The sequence below is a fragment of the Stenella coeruleoalba genome, assembly GCF_951394435.1.
Source record: "Stenella coeruleoalba genome assembly, chromosome: 10".
NCBI lineage: Eukaryota > Metazoa > Chordata > Mammalia > Artiodactyla > Delphinidae > Stenella > Stenella coeruleoalba.
The window spans coordinates 66710560-66729914 of NC_137156.1; the positions used below are offsets into that span (position 1 = coordinate 66710560).

A 19355-nucleotide genomic window follows, 5' to 3' on the forward strand; every position below is an offset into this window, starting at 1 on the left:
TAGACTAGTTCTTAGAAGTAGTTGTTTTTTACCTCAGGGCTTTTGTCTATGAGAGGAATGGAATGTCCTTTCCATTGTCCTTTGCCCACAGCTGCTCCTCATCCTTCAGTCCTTTAAGTCTCCCCAGACACTCCTTCCCTGATCATTCTATATCAAGTGCTCTGTTTTGGAAGCTTTATTATTTTCAATTACAGAACATGACTTATTTTATTCAAAGTACTTATCACAATCTATAATTGTTTTGTCTATAATTTGTTTATTCTTTGTTTCTCACACTAGCATGCAAGCTCCATAAAGGTATGGGCCTTTTTTGTCTTTTACTCTAATGAGCACAGGGCTTGGCATCTAGTAGATGCTCAGTAAGTACTGGTAACAGAAAAATGAATAAGGCAAAGTTTTGAATAACTATACAGAAGCCTAGAACCTCATATTTAGTACTATTAAGAAGTAACACTTGGGCTTCCCTTGTGGCGCAGTGGTTGAGAGTCTGCCTGCCGATACAGGAGACACGGGTTCGTGCCCCGGTCTGGGAAGATCCCACATGCCGCTGAGCGGCTGGGCCCGTGAGCCATGGCCGCTGAGCCTGCGCATCCGTAGCCTGTGCTCTGCAACGGGAGAGGCCACAGCAGTGAGAGGCCCGCGTGCCGCAAAAAAAAAAAAAAAAAAAAAAGAAGTAACACTTGGGATTTCCCTGGTGGCGCAGTGGTTAGGCGTCCAATGCAGGGGACATGGGTTTGATCCCTGGTCCGGGAAGATCCCATATGCCGCAGAGCAACTAAGCCCGTGCACCACAGCTGCTGAGCCTGAGCTCTAGAGTCCGCGAGCCACAACTACAGAGCCCATGTGCCACAACTACTGAAGCCCACGTGCCTAGAGCTCATGCTCCGCAACAAGAGAGGCCACCAATATGAGAAACCCGTGCACTGCAACAAAGAGTAGCCCCTGCTGGCCGCAAGTAGAGAAGGCCCGCACGCGCAACAAAGACACAACAAATTGAAATGAAATGGAATAGAATGGAATGGAATGAAATGAAATGAAATAAAATATTAAAACAAAAAAGAAGTTAACACTTGGTAACTACCGCTGGTCATACTAAATAAATGAAAATCCCTCTTCAAACCTACTGCCAAAATATAAAATATTACTGGCATTTTTCCTTAGCTGAGTTTTAAAAATACCTGTACCTCTGGAAATAAATAAATAAATAAATAATTGTGGGTTAGTTTAATAGATGTATTTTCTAAACCTGTGTGTTCAAAGGGGCTAAAGGCAAAGATATTCCAGTAGCAATCAGAACATCTAGAACCAAGATCTTGTTTTTCTAAATACCATTCCTAAAAGGAAGAAGAGGTTGTTGCAGAAGTATTTGATTCCTGAATCGGGACAGGAAAAATACAAGATGAGCTTGGAAGATCTTGCAGTAACTGAAAGTAAAGCAATAGTCAAAAATGATGGGGGGGGCTTCCCTGGTGGCGCGGTGGTTGGGAGTCCGCCTGCCGACGCAGGGGACGCGGGTTCGTGCCCCGGTCCGGGAGGATCCCACATGCCGCGGAGCGGCTGGGCCCGTGGGGCATGGCCGCTGAGCCTGCGCGTCTGGATGACTGTGCTCTGCAACTGGAGAGGCCACAACAGTGAAAGGCCCACATACCGCAAAAAAAAAAAAAAAAAAAAAAATGATGGGGGGGGCTTCCCTGCTGGCGCAGTGGTTAAGAACCTGCCTGCCAATGCAGGGGACACGGGTTCAAGCCCTGGTCTGGGAAGATCCCACATGCCGTGGAGCAACTAAGCCTGTGCACCTCAACTACTGAGCCTGTGCTCTAGAGCCCATGAGCCACAACTACTGAGCCCATGTGCCACAACTACTGAAGCCTGTGTGCCTAGAGCCCGTGCTCTGCAACAAGGGAAGCCACCGCAATGAGACACCCATGTACCACCACAAAGAGTACCCCCACTCACTGCAGCTAGAGAAAGTCCGCACGCAGCAATGAAGACCCAACACAGCCAAAAATAAATAAATTAATTAAAAAAAAAAAGTTAAATCACTAGTAACAAGGTATGTACTTTGTGACATGATGAACTGAAGAGGACACAGGATCATTTCTATCGCCCCAAAATATTAGGTTGGCCAGAAAGTTCGTTGGGGTTTTCCTGTGACATCTTACAAAAACCTGTATGAACTTTCTGGCCAACCCAATATACAACCTCAATCTAATTCTGAGGAAAGATAAGACAAATCCAAATTTAGGGACAGTCTACAAAATAACTACTAGTACTCTTCAAAAGTGTTGAGGTCAGGACTTCCCTGGTGGTCCAATGATTAAGTACCCACCTTCCAATGCAGGGGACACAGGTTTGATCCCTGGTTGGGGAACTAGGATCCCACATGCCGCAGGGCAACTAAGTACACATGCCACAACTACTGAGCCCAACTCTCTACAACTAGAGAGCCCACGTGCCATGACTATAGAGCCCACGTGCTCTGGAGCCCGTGCGCCACAACTAGAGAGAAGTCCATGTGCCACAACAAAGATCCCACGTGCTGCAACTAATAAGACCCAATGCAGCCAAACATAAATAAATAAATATTTTTTAAAAAGAGGGGGGCTTCCCTGGTGGCACAGTGGTTAAGAATCCGCCTGCCAATGCTGGGGACATGTGTTCAAGCCCTGGTCCAGGAAGATCCCACATGCCGCAGAGCAACTAAGCCCATGTGCTACAACTACTGAGCCTGTACTCTAGAGCCCATGAACACAACTGCTGAGCCCACGTGCCACACTACTGAAGCCTGCGCACCTACAGCCCATGCTCCACAACAAGAGAAGCCACCGCAATGAGAAGCCCGCGCACCGCAACCAAGAGTAGCCCCCACTCGCCACAACTAGAGAAAGCCCGTGCGCAGCAACAAAGACCCAATGCAGCCAAAAATAAATAAATTTATAAGTGGAAAGACAGCCAAAATTTGAATAAAATGTACGTATTAGTTAATAGTATTATACCAATGTTCCTTTCCTGGCTTTGGTAATTATAAATTATACTATGGTTATATATATTTTTAATGATGCTTTTGCTTATTGATACTAGACTACCAGCCTAAGTAAAGACTCTGATTTTAGTATAAGTCCCTTTAGTAACAATCGGCATGAAACAGCATCATACTTAAAATCTAAACCCTTTAAAATCAGGTACTGAAATTCACTTAAGGAACTTAAGGGCAGTGTTAAAAAGGGCCAGGTTTTTACAGGTCCTCATCCACTTCTGCACGTTGGCTGGCACCATCACACTGCAGCCTCCTGTCTGCTGGAGAACAGACCACAGCACAATTTCTGCCACAGTGAGTTCATTCCCAAGAAGCCAGGAGCTCTTCCCAAAAGCTGAATTCATGGAGCAGAACACACTGGCTTCCCTCTTCTAGCTGAAAAATAGCTCTATCTACCCAGCTATCTATAAGGGTTAAACTTACAGCATTATGCTTCTGGCCAAACAGAAAATGTGCATGTTCCCTTCTCCTTCAATGGGATACATCATTTGGATACTGAACTTCATCTGAGTCTTTAGCACATTCTTCCAAATTAAGAGTAAAACCCAGCACTTAAGAAGGTTTTCTAGCGTGCTCTTGACTACTGAATGTGTGTGAACAGTAGAGAGAGACTCTAGTGGTCACAGAGCAGCCAGTGCAACACAAGCAGAGAGAGGGGAAGGGAGGGGTGGCTGGGTTTGTGTTGATCAAGATGTCTTTCAGTGCCCTGTAGTCTCTTCCAAACACTGAATTTAAGCCCAATGCATTGGTAGCTAAAGCAGTGGGTTCATCAGCTTGGATTATGTTGGTAATATCCAAATCCACATCTGGCATCTGAATCATCTTGGAGAGACCATCGACTACAACTTTCAATTCATAGAGATACTTTAGAATATCACCTTGGTGGAAAAAATAAAGTATCTTGGCGGAACTCAAGAGGTTGAAGACTCTTCCTGCATCTAGCACGGGGCTGATGGTCCCGCCATGCATACTGGGGAGCCAGTACGTGCATCTACACAGAGAGGTGAGCCACACAATGACAGGGCTTTACTTGGTACATCAGTATCATGGGACCATTAGAGGAACTCTTATTATTTTCGCAACTTTTCTGTCATTTTAAATTTATTTCAAAATAAAAAGGAAATGACTTCCCTGGCGGTCTTGTGGTTAAGATTCCATGCTTCCACTGCAGGTGGCATGGGTTTGATCCCTGATCAGGGAACCAAGATCCCACATGCCACGTGGTACAGCCAAAAACAAAACAAAAAAAGGTAAAAACCCTATAGTATCAGTCTTTGAAATACATGAATTGGACCCATCATATCTTCCATTTTCTCTGAATAAACTGGACTTCATTTGACTTAAAAAGAAGAGATCAATTTTAGTTTAGTTGTATTTTTGAGAAAGTGTATTTATTCTTCCCTAGTGAAAATGCAGCCTGAGGAAAAAAAAATCAGGTAGATACTAAGGATTTGCTATGGCTTTTAAAGACTTCTGTTCCCCAGTCTGAGAGAAGGTTGGGGGAAAAACTGAACCAATATATGACTGACAATCCTTCCCTGGGTGGCACCTTGAAATTCTAACCTGTCCCAATTCTGGTGGTTGTGATTTAGAAAACATTTCTTTGGAGCCAGGGGCTCAACTCCATTTTAAGTGTTTTTTTTTTTCCCTGAGCATCAGAAGAACTCCATGAGCTAACAGGGCTTGTAGTTCTCTTTCTGGTTTTGGCATATTTATAGCAGAAGATTTGGCCATGGATGTGTTGAGTGTGGATAAGTAGGTGGCTAAAGCTACATTTATAAAGCATTTATAACTGTTGTTTCTTAGCCACTTAGAGACAGCAGTGTGTGTGATTCTGGCTTCTCTCTCATTTTGCAGCCTTAGAATATTTATTCCTCCAAATTTGATATTATTCTGATTCTGTTTTGAAAATAATAACAAACCATACAATTCAAAACTGCACAAAGGACTTGAACAGACATTTCTCCAGAGAAGATACACAAATGGCCAATGGCACATCAACATCATTCATTAATCATTAAGAAAATGCATATCAAAACAATGAGACACCACTTCACACCTACTAAGGTGGCTATAATTTTTTTTTTAATGGAAAACAAGGGTTTGTAAGGATGTGGAGAAACAGGAACACTGTTGGTAAGAATGTCAAATGGTACAGCCACTATGGAAAACAGTTTGACAGTTCCTCAGAAAAGTTAAACACAGAATTACCATATGATTCAGCAATTCCACTCCTATATACTCAAAAGAATTGGAAACAGAGACTCAGATAAATACTCACAGAAGCATTATTCACAATAGGCAAAAGGTGGAAACAACCCAAGTGTCCATCAACAGATGAAAGGATAAACAAAATGTGGCATATATTTACACTGGAATAGTATTCAGCCATAAAAACAAATGAAGTTCTGACACATGCTACAAGGTGGATGAACCTTGAAAACATTATCCTAAGTGAAATAAGCCAGACCCAAAAGGAGAAACGTTACATGATTCCACTTGTATGAAATATCTACAATAGGCAAATCTGTAGAGACAGAAAGTAGATTAGGGGGTACCAGGGGAGGTGAGAGGGAAATGGGGAGTTATTTAATGGGTATAGAGATTTTGTGATGATGTAAAAGTTCTGGAAATAGATAATAGTAATGGTATATAGCACTGTGAATGCATTTAATGCCACTAAATTATACACTTAAAAATGGTAAATTTTGCTGTACAGCAGAAATGAACAAACATCATAAATCAATTATACTTCAATTAAAAAAAAAGACAAGGTGTGTCCACTTAAAAAAAAAAGGTTAAACTTTATGTTACGTGGACTTCCCTGATGGTGCAGTGGTTAAGAATCCACCTGCCAATGCAGGGGACACAGGTTCGAGCCCTGGTCCAGGACGATTCCACATGCTGCGGAGCAACTAAGCCCGTGCGCCACAACTACTGAGCCTGCCATCTAGAGTCCGCACACTACAACTACTGAAGACTGTACACCTAGAGCCCGTGCTCCGCAACAAGAGAAGCCACCGCAATGCGAAGCCTGCGCAACGCAACAAAGAGTAGCCCCCGCTCACCGCAGCTAGAGAAAACCTGCGCACAGCAACGAAGACCCAACGCAGCCAAAAATAAATAATTTTAAAAATGTTTATGTTATGTATATTTCACCACAATTAAAGATTTAAGGAAACAAAAGTCAATACCAATATGGATTGGTTTTTCTAAATCGAGGATCCCCCAAGTAAAGGATGATACAAACATGACTGAATTCATACTGCTTTGGAAAAGTTAAAAAACAGAACAGAGCGGCTTCCCTGGTGGCACAGTGGTTTAGAATCCGCTTGGCCAACACGGGGGACACAGGTTCGAGCCCTGGTCCTAGAGGATCCTACATGCCAGGGAGCAACTAAGCCTATGCGCCACAACTACTGAGCCTGCGCTCTAGAACCCTCGAGCCACAACTACTGAAGCCCACACACCACAACTACTGAAGCCCATGCACCTAGAACCCGTGCTCAGCAACAAGAGAAGCCACCACAATGAGAAGCCCACGCACTGCAACGAAGAGTAGCCTCTGCTCGCTGCAACTAGAGAAAGCCCGCGCACAGCAACAAAGAACCAATGCAACCAAAAATAAATAAATTGGATAAATAAATTAAGAAAAAAAACAGAACACAGGGAATTCCCTGGCGGTCCAGTGATTAGAACTTGGTGTTTTTACTTCAGTGGTCCGGGTTCAATTCCCGGTCAGGGAACTAAGATCCCGCAAGCCATGTGGCACAGCCAAAACAAAACAAAAAACAGAACACAAAAAACATAACTTACACGTGAGGGGCAATCATAAAAATATATAAACATAGTGACAAAAATCAGATTTGAAAATCAAGTACCTTAAATTCTGGTATATATTCACGGGGTTCTAGTCTATAAAGTTAATTTACATTTTAAAACAGATTATTTTTCCTTTAAAAGTTAGGACCCTCCAGGCCCCAATCCTTCTGTAGATTTCTTACCATCAATTCATCCCCCAGCACATACATACACAAGCTCCACAGAGCCTCCTCGCCAGCTGTCTCATCGCCTTAGCCTGGAAAGCATCCAGTTCTTCCTCCTCTGGGACCAGATAAGTGCTGCCCCTTCTCTCCTAGACCATTCCAGCAAACAGGGAAACCTCCTTGACAACAGCATGCTCTTCACCAATGGGACTTAATGCTGTGAATTCTTCTCAGGTTTACCTATCAATGAATTCAATTTTCAAGATCTAAAGACCTTGCTGATGGTTTCAGCTTCAAATTTTGCTTAACAAAGTGACTCTGCTGCTTTGAGACAACAGAGACCTACAATCACACCACATGGCCATCAGAACAAGGAAAACTGAGCTGAGGGCCTATAAGCTGCTGCCGTCTCCAAACTGGCCAGTGACTGACCTTTGTACTCAGGGGTGAACTCCTTCATTTCGGGAGGGAGGGACTCGTAGAAGCGCTGCTCCCGGGAGATGAGGGGCTTGCACACAGTGTGGTCGTCGTAGCGCATCATGCTGCTGTGTCCGCCCACCTGGTGGATGAAGGGCTCCAGGAGGACTCCCCGGTCTCCGGCCCGACTTGCGTTCTTGCCATACTGCCCCACTTCCATGGTTTGACAAACACACATTGCGTTGGGGGCCAGTTGCACACTGAGAGCAGAGGATGCAGCACATGAGCCACGAAAGGAGAGCTAGGTAGAAGATCCTGGCGAGCTGAAAACCAACGGTCAGAGTCTGTTCAGCTTATTCTTCTCTCCTAACAGAGGGAAGAGAGGAAAAGAGGGAATCAAAACACCAGGCAAGCCACAGTTTCCCTGGAGTTCACAGAATATCCACTCCTGAGGAAAAACAGGGATTCTGTCTTGTTCCCTGCTATGTGTTCCCCAGTAAGTACAACACTGCCTGATGCATGAGAGGTAGCTGAGTCAATTTTTGTTGAATGATGTAATTTTGGTCTCTTCCATCCGTCTTTTTATGCACAGAAGCCCATATTCTCTTCCTTTCCTAGTTCTCAGATCCCTTCTAAGTTCTCTAAAGGATTTGATTTTAGAGCTACAGTATGTTATAGCCATCAGGAAGGCAACTATCCCTGTTCACTTCACATTCAGTTAAGAGCTCAAGAAAAAAACAGAAAGCAACACCAACTCACTCTGTTTGGATTTCTCACAATACTCAGTACTGGTAAGGGTCTCTCCCTGACTCAAAGGAAGGGTTTTTGCCTGAGAAATCAGGTCACTCTAGATTCCCAACTTTTCTGCTGAAGGTGCCAAGGACCAGACAGGGAAAGCCATTCCTTCCTGAGTTGCAGAAGCAAAAAAAGGTTTTGTTTTGGGACTTCCCTGGTGGTCAGTGGGTAAGATTCCGTGCTCCCAATGCAGGGGGCCTGGGTTTGATCCCTGGTGGGGGAACTAGATCCCACATGCATGCCGCAACTAAGAGTTCACATGCCAGAACTAAGAAGACCACGTGCCGCAACTAAGATGTCTGCAGGCCGCAACTAAGAGCCCTCATGCCACAACAAAAAGATCCTGCATGCCGCAACGAAAAAACATGCCACAACGAAGATCCCACGTGCCACAAATATGACCTGGCACAGCCAAAATAAATAAATAAATAGTTTTAAAAAATGTTTTGTTTTTCTGAAAGGAATTCAGGCTTCATATTTCTTCTACTCTAAATTTATGGCCATCAATTTATGACCATGTCTAGCACCACAGAGCTTCCCTTTCTGTTTGACTCTAAGGACAAAGAAAAGCTCTTTGTACTTAAATAACCTCCTTTTAATGTCAGTCTTCTCTCAAGAAAGTTAATATAGTGGGCAACTTAATACTGAATATATTTTAAAAACTAGGAATGTAGTAGGTAGCGGGGGTGGGGGAGGGAAGGATTGGGAGTTTGGGATAGCAGAGGCAAACTATCATATATAGAACAGATAAACAAGGTCTTATTGTACAGCACAGGGCACTATATTCAATATCCTGTGATAAACCATAATGGAAAAGAATATGAAAAAGAACATATATATATATATATATGTATAACTGGGTCACTTGGCTGTACAGAAGAAATTAACACAACATTGTAAATAAACTACACTTCAAAAACATTTTTAAAAAAGTAAAAAGGAATGTAGTAGGCAAGACAACATCTGAAAGATCAAGACTAAAAAAGAAAAAGAAAATATAGAGCAGAAATATGCTTTTATCTGCAAGATATAATAAACTATTTTTTTTTCTGAACCTCATAATTATGGGCAAAATGAGCTATACAAGAACACTGTTGCAAAACTGCAAAATTTTCTTAATCCAAAGCTGCCCAGGAAACTATGTTCTATTTCACCACTATCAACAAAAATAAATTATTCTCCATTCCCGCTCCCACAAACAGATCAGCACCACTTTAAAACTATTCATTTTTTAGTCCTCCTTCAGGATAAGGCAACTCCCTGCCCCAGGGAGTTTTCTGAGACTCCATTCTCTTGAAACAAGAGTTCGAAGACGCAGACCTCCTAGAGAACGGACTTGAGGTTATGGGGAGGGGGAAGGGTGAGCTGTGACGGAGCGAGAGAGAGTCATGGACATATACACACTAACAAACGTAGTAAGGTAGATAGCTAGAGGGAAGCAGCCGCATGGCACGGGGATATTGGCTCGGTGCTCTGTGACAGCCTGGAGGGGTGGGATAGGGAGGGTGGGAGGGAGGGAGACGCAAGAGGGAAGAGATATGGGAACTTATGTATATGTATAACTGATTCACTTTGTTATAAAGCAGAAACTAACACACCATTGTAAAGTAATTATACCCCAATAAAGATGTTAATAAAAAAAAAAATAAAATAAAATAAAAAAAAAAAAATAAAAAGCATGAAACCAAGGAAACCATACTATGATTGGAATTGGCATAAATAATTTAACTAGTATGTCGGAAAGCATGATATATGGAAGGCAACAAAATAAAACGTATTTTGGACTCTAAAAAAAAAAAAAAAAAAAAAAAAAAAAAAAAAAAGAAACAAGAGTTCGACGTACACCTCTGCGACTCCTACGGCACCCTGTGCCAACTCTAAGGCAGCAATAAATCACTGTACTGTCATCTATTTTGTCATCTGTCACCACCACCAAACCATTCTCTCTTAACTCCATCTAGGATCCAAGGCATTTCCTGGCACACGGCAGTACTCAAAATGAGGTTTGTTAGAATGAATTAAAATAATTCCAGGAAGAGGACCACAGTGAGTAAAAGCACAACGATATGAAAATAAAATATGAAAGCACAGTGGCAGTGCTTAGGGCAGAAAGTGGGGGCAGGAAGCAATTGCGGAAGGCTTATCTCAGGGTTCCTAGAGGTGCCCACTGTGGCAGTGGACTCTAGCTAGCAATGTCAATCGGCTCCTGCCCTGGCTCCTCTTCACCCTGGGATTGCCTCTGACCACAGATGGGATACCAAGAAGGTGCCAGACTTTCTAGCCTGGGTCAGTGGGTATCTGGTTTAGGAGAGGGGTCAACAGTGCCAAGTGCCCCAGAAGAGCTGGACATTAGGGCCATTCCCTGGACTCTGAGAGATCCGTGGCATCCTCTGCAGCCCCCACAGGACTGAAAGGAAGAAGTTCAATCTCCAGTCAGATGTAGACTTTTGATATTTTGTTTCCCCTTGATGTCTACATAAAATCATGGTACTGTTTTTGTGTTTGAAATATTTTCTTAGAAGTAAACATGTAAAATATACCACATTTCTATAGCTCTGATTTGGCGTTTCTTTTTAAATAAACTGGGAACCTGAAAAAATGGAAGTGCCCAGAACTCTCTCAACCTCTGTAAAGCCCTGGCCTACAAGGTGTGGAGACTTGTATGTCACTTGAAGGAAGAAACTTCAAGTTTCCTCATGAAGACATGCCCACTGCCAACCCTGTGGGATATGCCGACGTAGGTGAAGGGCTTGGGCTTGACTCACCTACCGCCCAGCCTTGAAAGTTCTGGAAATAGCAAAAGCTCTGACTCTTCTTGATAAACAATCAGAGGTCGTTCCTGAAGTCTGGTGTCCACCAAGGCCTGCTGTAAAAACCGTGGACTGAGAGGGCTATGGACGATGGTGTCTGTCTCCACTATTCCTTTCCTAATAGAGTCCCAATCTTGTTCAGGCAGCCAAACCTCAAGGGAATGTGAAATTCCATTCTAGCTCAGGGAGAATCTTGAACAGTACCTCAGTTCTTACGAGCTTATTTAGGAAAAAGCATGTGACTCTCTTCTTCCCAATGAGATGAGAAGTTGGCCAGGGATTCTCTGGGAAAAGATACCTTGCTCTTAACACGAGAGAGGGGTACCTCCTCTTCCTCAGGATATTATTCTGTCTGCACGTGATATCGGAGACTACTGCAGCCACCTTGTAACTCTAAAAGATACTTGCCTAAGACAAGGCCAACATGCTGAGCATACAGAACAGGAAATAAAAATCAGGGCCCATGAGGCTGTCACTAAAGTACTGGATATCCTGTTATGTAACAAAAATAAATTTCCCTTTATGCTTTAAGCCAGTCACATTAGGATGTTCTGTCACTTGCAGTCAAAACCATCATAAATGAAAGGACAGAAATAGTTGCATCAAAATCCCCAGATCTCCAGTTAATACACTTTGCACATAAAGAGGTCACTAACTGTTTTCTGATGACAATAAGGAAACTTCCAACAAATGAAGAACAAGCTCTTTTCACTAATGACAAAGGGCATATTCTCCATAAGCCCCAAAATGAAAAATGTTGCTCTATAATCTTTAAAGTGTCCCTGAAGTCAGAGAATGTGAATTATGTCTGGTCCATAGCGCTGGTACCAAGATACTAAAAAAGAACCTGACCAACAGAAAATTCATTCTCTCATACGTAGAAATGAACCTGTCCAAATATCCAAATAATTAGTTTAGAACTGATTCTACTATGCTTCAACAGGAGGCAGACCATAAAAGAAATTGATACTCTTGCCACTTCAGGACCTTACTGCTCATTATTTTTTTTTTTTACAAACGGATCTAAATACCATGTAGTCAATAAATCATATTTCCCAGAGTGTAATTAATTCTCAAAGATTTTGCAGACTGTGCTCTGCAAATACATTGACCTGATTTCAAGTAGTTTATGCCATTCAAGATGTCAATAGCTTCTGCAGTCTTTTCTAGACTTAAGAAACTACTAGCATAAAGAAAAACTTGTGGGGACTTCCCTGGTGGTCCAGTGGTAAAGAATACGCCTTCCAACGCAGGGGACGTGGGTTCAACCCCGGGCTGGGGAACTAAGGTCCCACATGCCGCAGGGGAACTAAGCCCATGCACCACAACTACTGGGTTCGCGCGCCTCAACCGGAGAGGCTGTGTGCCGCAAACTACAGAGCCCAGGCACTCTGAAACCCACGCGCCACAACTAGAGAGAGAAAACCCACACGCCACAACTAGAGAGAAGCCGACGCACCACAACTGGAGAGAAGCCCACGGGCTGCAACGAAAAGATCCCACATGCTGCAATAAGACCTGACGCAGCCAAAAAAAATAAAGAAGGGACTTCCCTGGTGGGGCAGTGGTTAAGAATCTGCCAGCGAATGCAGGGGACATGGGTTCAAGCCGTGGTCCAGGAAGATCCCACATGCCGCGGAGCCACTAAGCCCATGCGCCACAACTCTGAGCCTGCGCTCTAGAGCCCACGAGCCACAACTACTGAGCCCGCGCACCTAGAGCCTGTGCTCCACAACAAGAGAAGCCAATGCAATGAAAAGCCTGTGCACAACAGAGTAGCCCCTGCTCGCCGCAACTAGAGAAAGTCCACACGCAGCAACAAGACCCAACGCAGCCAAAAATAAATAAAAATTTTAAAAAATTTTCGAAATAAAGAAAATATATAAAAACAAAAATATATAAAAAAAAGAAAAACTTGTGAATTCTTTAAAAGCTACAAAGTATCAAAAATATCACATAACAGCAATCATGAGGGACTCTGGTTTCACTGCCATGGGTTTCACTGTTAGTTTTTTCTTTTTTTTTTTTTTTTTGTTTTTGCGGTACGCAGGCCTCTCACCGTTGTGGCCTCTCCCGTTGCGGAGCACGGGCTCCGGACGCGCAGGCCCAGCGGCTATGGCCCACGGGCCCAGCCGCTGTGCGGCATGTGGGATCTTCCCGGACCGGGTCACGAACCCGTGAACCCTGCAACGGCAGGCGGACTCTCAACCACTGCACCACCAGGGAAGCCCTCACTGTTAGTTTTTAAACTAAAAACAAACCAAAAAAAAAACTCCCTACCAGAATATGTTTTTGGTTTGGTTTGGTTTTGTAAACAAAACTCCAAAGGTTTTCCCTGGGGAAAACTTTATAAATGGTACTCTTTTTCCCTATGTGGCATCTTAGATCTGCATCACTACAGAAATCATGGCCAAGTTTCACTTTTCTGTGTAGATGTGTTCCCATGTAAATATGTTTCCAAGTTACCTGTCTTGTCTACTTCCCAGGTAACATAAAGAATTTTCTCTGGAAAGGTGGAACTCCTACAGATACAGACCTCTATGCTGGCAAGCATTGGTTTCCTGGGTGTCAAGGAAAGGAATGAAGAATAGTGCTTGAAAATTACAAATTAGCCACTTTTTTCCCCCTATTTTTTGGCCATGCTGCGTGGCATGCGGGATCTTAGTTCCCCAACCAGGGATCGAACCCGTGCCCCCTGCAGTGGAAGCGTGGTGTCTTAACCACTGGAAGTCCCAGGGAGTCCCACAAAATAGCCACTTTAATTTCACTTCTCAGACCAGGGAAGTCCCACAAAAGAGCCACTTTAATTCCACTACTCAGACAGACCCAGGAACCATACAGTGTGGAGGAACTTGTGAGCTGCTATCCCAGTTTCTAAGACCAGCAGAAAGCTGGCATTTATTAAAAGCATCTCCAGGACACAAAGAGGCTCCCACTTTCCCCAGTCATCCCAATGGCCCTTTTCTGTGACTGACAAACATGCAGAAGTGAAAAGCAATTGCAATTAGTATTTAATTCCTACAGCCTAATTCTTTGACATGAAAATCTGAAGTGGCATTTGCCCGGATTCAGGGTTGAAGGGAAATGTACTATTTTCCTTCCTCTCTCTACACCTTTTTGTCCTTGGCATAAATAGGGTATTTCTCATTTTGGGGGCATTACGGAGTACTGAAAGGAAGTAATTACAAGGAGTTACATTCTTAGGGTTTTGACAAGAATCCTTAGGAAACTGTCTTAATCCGTCTGGGCTACTGTAATAGAATACAATAGACTAGGTGGCCTATAAACAACAGAAATTTGTTTCTCACTGTTCCAGAGGCTGGGAAGTTCAACACCAAGGCAATGGCAGGTTTGATGTTCGATGAGTAACTGTGTCCTCACATGGTAGAAGGGATGAAAGGGCTCTCTGGGGCCTCTTTTATAAGGGCACTAATTCCATTCATGAGGGCTCCACCCTCATGACCTAATCAGCCCTAAAGGTCCCACTTCCAAACACCATCACATTGGAAATTAGGTTTCAACATATGAATTTGTGAGGGACACAAACATTCAGTCTAGAGCAGAAATCAGAATCAGTGTTTTAAGTGCTGCTGCAAGAGTACCTGTTCACTCTTTTTCTGATGAGACTTCACCATTTCTGCCATGACTAGATAGAATATTTGGTGAGGAAATCTTGTTTTTGTGAAAAGGAAACTGCCCTTTTCTATGGAAATAGTTTGTAGCATTGTGTGTATTGGATTGAAAATTATTTTACTTTAAAATATTTAAAAATAAGAAAATTCCCATTGTGGAAACATGATACATTTCAGTATTTAATAGTAAAGCTCCTATCTGATTAACACAACCTTGAATAATGGAAATTAATCAAGAATATTATTTAATATTATGCATTAGAGTAGACAAGACCACTGTGTTCTGACTACCATGTCTATTCTTACTGGGTTGTTTGCACTGGGGTCTGAATCAGGTTCTAGGGGAGGCAGGAAAAGTATAGCACCAAGCTAGGATTTGGAACGTTTGGCAAAATCATGTGGTGATTAAAATTGTATGACCCAGGACTTCCCTAGTGGTGCAGTGGTTAAGAATCCACCTGCCAATGCAGGGGACACGGGTTCGAGCCCTTGGCCGGGAAGAGCCCACATTGCACAAGAGAAGCCACCGCAATGAGAAGCCCGCACACCGCAACGAAGAGTAGCTCCTACTCGCCACAACTAGAGAAAGCCCACGTGCAGCAACAAAGACCCAACGCAGCCATATATAAATAAATTTATTTATTTATTTAAAAAAAAAAAGACTGTGCGCAAATGAAAGGACCACTGGCTTAGCTTGTGGGGTTTTCAGTAATAGCTGCATTTTATTCAACACTGTCACCAGCCTCAGGAGCAGAGCAGAGGTCTAAATACCTGAGGAAAAGGAGCAGCAGACATTCTTCACAAATGTGGATGCTGGAGTAAGAGGGGCTTAAGTAGCAGCAATTCCCTCCATATATCCTGGTGACTGATGTTCAGAGAGGAAATAATGTAGTTTGTTTGAATCAGTTATTTTAGATCATTGGAAGTTTATATTAAAATGGTTAAAATTTTGTCAGCTTATGAATGGACTGCTCCCCCAGAGGTCATGGAGTTCCACTGCTCTGCCTATGAATTTGTATACCACCAGCTACAGAAGTCTATATTTGTTTGTCCTTCATTTTCTTTAAAAAACTTGGTTCCACATTTCACTGCATAAAATGGGAAGGAGGCTATTTTTAAGAAGAACTTGCTGAGATTCTGAAATTGAATTTTTTCCACTGGTGTACAGCAAGAAATGAAAATAAATTTGCACTTTAAAGACACTAGTTAACAAAAGTTAGGTTGACTTTCTGGTTATAGTTACTAACTCCTTGAACATATAATTGAACTCCGAAATGAATCATGTTCTAATTCAAGTAAAATAAAGTTTCTGATATTGCTGAAATTTATATATTAATTTGTTTTCCTTTTTCAAAGCAAAAGCTGTTGGTTAGGTAAAATGACTGTCAGGTGTTATTATGGCTTATAAATTAATAAATGGGATATTTAATTCTGTAAAAAAATTAAAATGGGTGAATTGTGGTATATTCATACAGTGGAATACTACAGAAAAATGAAAAAGAACCAACTACTGCTAAACACAACACAGATGAATCTCACGGGTGTGATGTAGCAAGAAAGAATCTAGACACAAAAGAGGCCATGTGGTGTGATTCTATTTATATGAAATTCAAAATTATGAAGACCACAACAGTGGTTTCTCTGGGAAAATACTAATTGAGAAGGGGCACGAAGGTAGAGGTGACAAAGATGAGTACTATACATATCCACTGAGCTGTGTATAGCTTTACTATAAGTCAGGACTTAATAAAAAGGAAAAAAAAATGAATAGTAGTCTCCTATACTAGCAAAAAACAATTACAAAATGAAAACTGTTTAAATATATCCCATTTACAACGGCAACCAAAACTACATAAAGTACATATGAATCTTTAAAAATTATGACAAATAAAACTTGACTGAAGGACCTAAAAGAAGACATAAATACACCATATTCATGTGGGGGGGGCTCGATATTGAAACGTAATGCAATTTCAATAAAAATTCCAAGAGAGTTTTCTGACAAACTTGACAAGCTGACTTTATATTCATATGGAGGAGTAAAGACCAAGTAATGTAGCTAGACAGCAATGTCAAAGAGAAATGAAAGGGACTTCCCTGGTAGTCCAGTGGTAAAGAATCCGCCTTCCAATGCAGGGGACACAGGTTCAATCTCTGGTGAGGGAACTAAGATCCCACATGCCGCGAGGCAACTAAGCCCGTGCGTCACAACTACTGAACTCACGTGCCTCAACGAGAGAGCCCACGTGCCACAACTAAAGAGTAAACCTGCACGCCACAACTAGAGAAAAGCCCGGAGCCACAACGAAGAGCCCACGAGCTCTCAATGAAAGATCCTGGTGTCGCAACTAAGACCCGAGGCAGCCAAAAAAATAAATAAATATTTTTTAAAAATGTTGAAACTTATTTTTTAAAAAAACTTAAAAAAAAAAAAAGAGTGGGGCTTCCCTGGTGGTGCAGTGGTTGGGAGTCTGCCTGCTAATGCAGGGGACACGGGTTCGAGCCCTGGTCTGGGAGGATCCCACATGCCACAGAGCGACTGGGCCCGTGAGCCACAACTACTGAGCCTGCGCATCTGGAGCTTGTGCTCCGCAACGGGAGAAGCCGCGATAGTGAGAGGCCCGTGCACCGCGATGAAGAGTGGCCCCCGCTTGCCACAACTAGAGAAAGCCCTCGCACAGAAACGAAGACCCAACACAACAAAAATATATAAATAAACTAATAAACTCCTACCCCCAACATCTTCTTTAAAAAAAAAAAAAAGTTAAATTCTTACCTTCTGTGATAAGATGTATAGGTTAGTTCTAAAATGGATAAATCTATAAATAGTAATATGATATTAATTTAAAAAAAGAGTAATGAAAGATGACTTGCCCTCCCCAATAGCAAAGCTCTTTATGAAATTATAGCAATTAAGAAAGAGTAGGGCTTCCCTGGTGGTGCAGTGGTTGAGAGTCCGCCTGCCGATGCACGGGACACGGGTTCATGCCCCAGTCCAGGAAGATCCCACATGCCGCGGAGTGGCTAGGCCCGTGAGCCATGGCCGCTGAGCCTGTGCGTCCGGAGCCTGTGCTCCGCAATGGGAGAGGCCACAACAGTGAGAGGCCCACGTAACGCAAAAAAAAAAAAAAAAAAAAAAGAGTATATTTTGCAAAGAGAACCAAAGAGATCTTAGGAACACACATGGGAGTGTGTGTGTGTGTGTGCCTGAAGTAATATTTAATTTAAATAATATTAAATATTTAAATACCCATTATTCAATTGAAAAAGATGATCTATGTCATAAACAGGCTACATACAGATAAAATTCTATCCCTACCTCCAACAATAATCCAAAATAAATTCCCAACATATAAATGTGCAAAATAAAACTTGAAGGCAATAAATACAAAATTTAAATGCCTTTTGACAATAGATTAAGTAAAATTCCATAAGACATAAAACACACAAACCACAACAGGAAACACTGATAAGATGCCATTAAATATTTTTTTAATTTTAAAAGCTTTTATTGAAGTATAATCTACAAACCATAAAATTCACTTAAGTGTACAATGCAATTATTTTTAGTAAATTTACAGAGTTGTACAACAATTCCCACAACCCAATTTTAAAATATTTCTATCACTCCAAAAGATCCCTCATACCCACTTGCAATCCCCCCTTCCTACCACCAGCCACAATAAAATTATTTTCTGTATAAGAGAATCATAAGTGAAGATAAAAGTCAGACAAAGAAATGATATTTGCAATATTTATAATTAGCAATATTAGTAAACAATATATGAAGAGCTCCTAGAAATAAAAGTGGGGAAAAAAAAGAAAATGGAAAAAAAGAAAACACTCAAATGGCTAATAAACATGTGATAAGATGCCCCCCTTCACAAATACCAGAGGAATGCAAATTTAAACAGGAAACCATTTCAGTTCTGTAAGATCAGCAAAAAATACAAAGTGTGAACATACCAAGCACTGGCAAACCGGGGAGAAATGGCTCCTCTCCTATTCTGATTATGGTAACACAAAACCAAAGATCTGTACTCTCCACAACCCAGCACGTACCCAAGATGGCAGGTTCAAGGATGTTCACTGCAGCATTGTTATAACAGAAAAATGGGAAACGATTTAAATGTTCATCAATGGGCGAATGGATAAATGAATGGGTATATTCATAAACTGTATAGTACTGAATTAATAATCTACATATGTCAAGATGAATACATTTCAAAACAAATTGGAAAAGCATGTTTGGAAATATTTCTAGTATGCCATCACTGTAAATTTTTAATACATAAAACAGTATTATACATGAATTTATGGACACACATATGTATTAACGACAACAATGATATGGAATGGAAGAATGTGCATCAACTTTACAGGAGGAAAGGAAAGGAGGGGACTGGTATCTAGGAAGAAAAGGGAACTTCAGCTCTTTTAATAATTTTTAATTTCTTTTTAAAAAGTCTGAAACAAATATGGTAAAATGTTAACATTTTTTAATCTATGTGCCCAGTACACTAGTATTGTATTATTCCCTGAACTTATATTTCATTAAATAAAACAAAAAGTCTTCACAGTGCTAAAAGCCTGATGTCAATACACAGCACATGACAGGAGAAGAACATACTAGCAATGGTTCCCAAAGTGGAGTATGAATACCATCACAGTCCCCTGG

The 19355-nt window shown here is 41.9% G+C and overlaps 1 protein-coding gene and 1 pseudogene across 5 annotated transcripts in view; both read right to left on the reverse strand.

Moving 5' to 3' along the window:
• IP6K1 (inositol hexakisphosphate kinase 1) overlaps positions 1 to 19355 on the reverse strand; it is a 74406-nt gene that overhangs the window by 14252 nt on the left and 40799 nt on the right. For 2 of the 4 annotated variants that reach the window (XM_079932983.1, XM_079932984.1), the window contains exon 2: positions 7456 to 7806. The exons of 1 other annotated variant lie outside the window; for it this stretch is intronic. In XM_079932983.1, coding sequence (XP_079789109.1) covers positions 7456 to 7678 — 223 coding nt within the window. In that variant the 5' untranslated portion in view covers positions 7679 to 7806. Of the gene's footprint in view, positions 1 to 7041; positions 7228 to 7455; positions 7807 to 19355 lie in introns of those variants that run through there. One more of the 4 variants, XM_079932985.1, reaches the window with a different exon arrangement.
• Positions 925 to 5910, reverse strand: LOC307192256 (aminoacyl tRNA synthase complex-interacting multifunctional protein 2-like; annotated as a pseudogene). Its single transcript has one exon. The product of its transcript is annotated as an aminoacyl tRNA synthase complex-interacting multifunctional protein 2-like (transcript).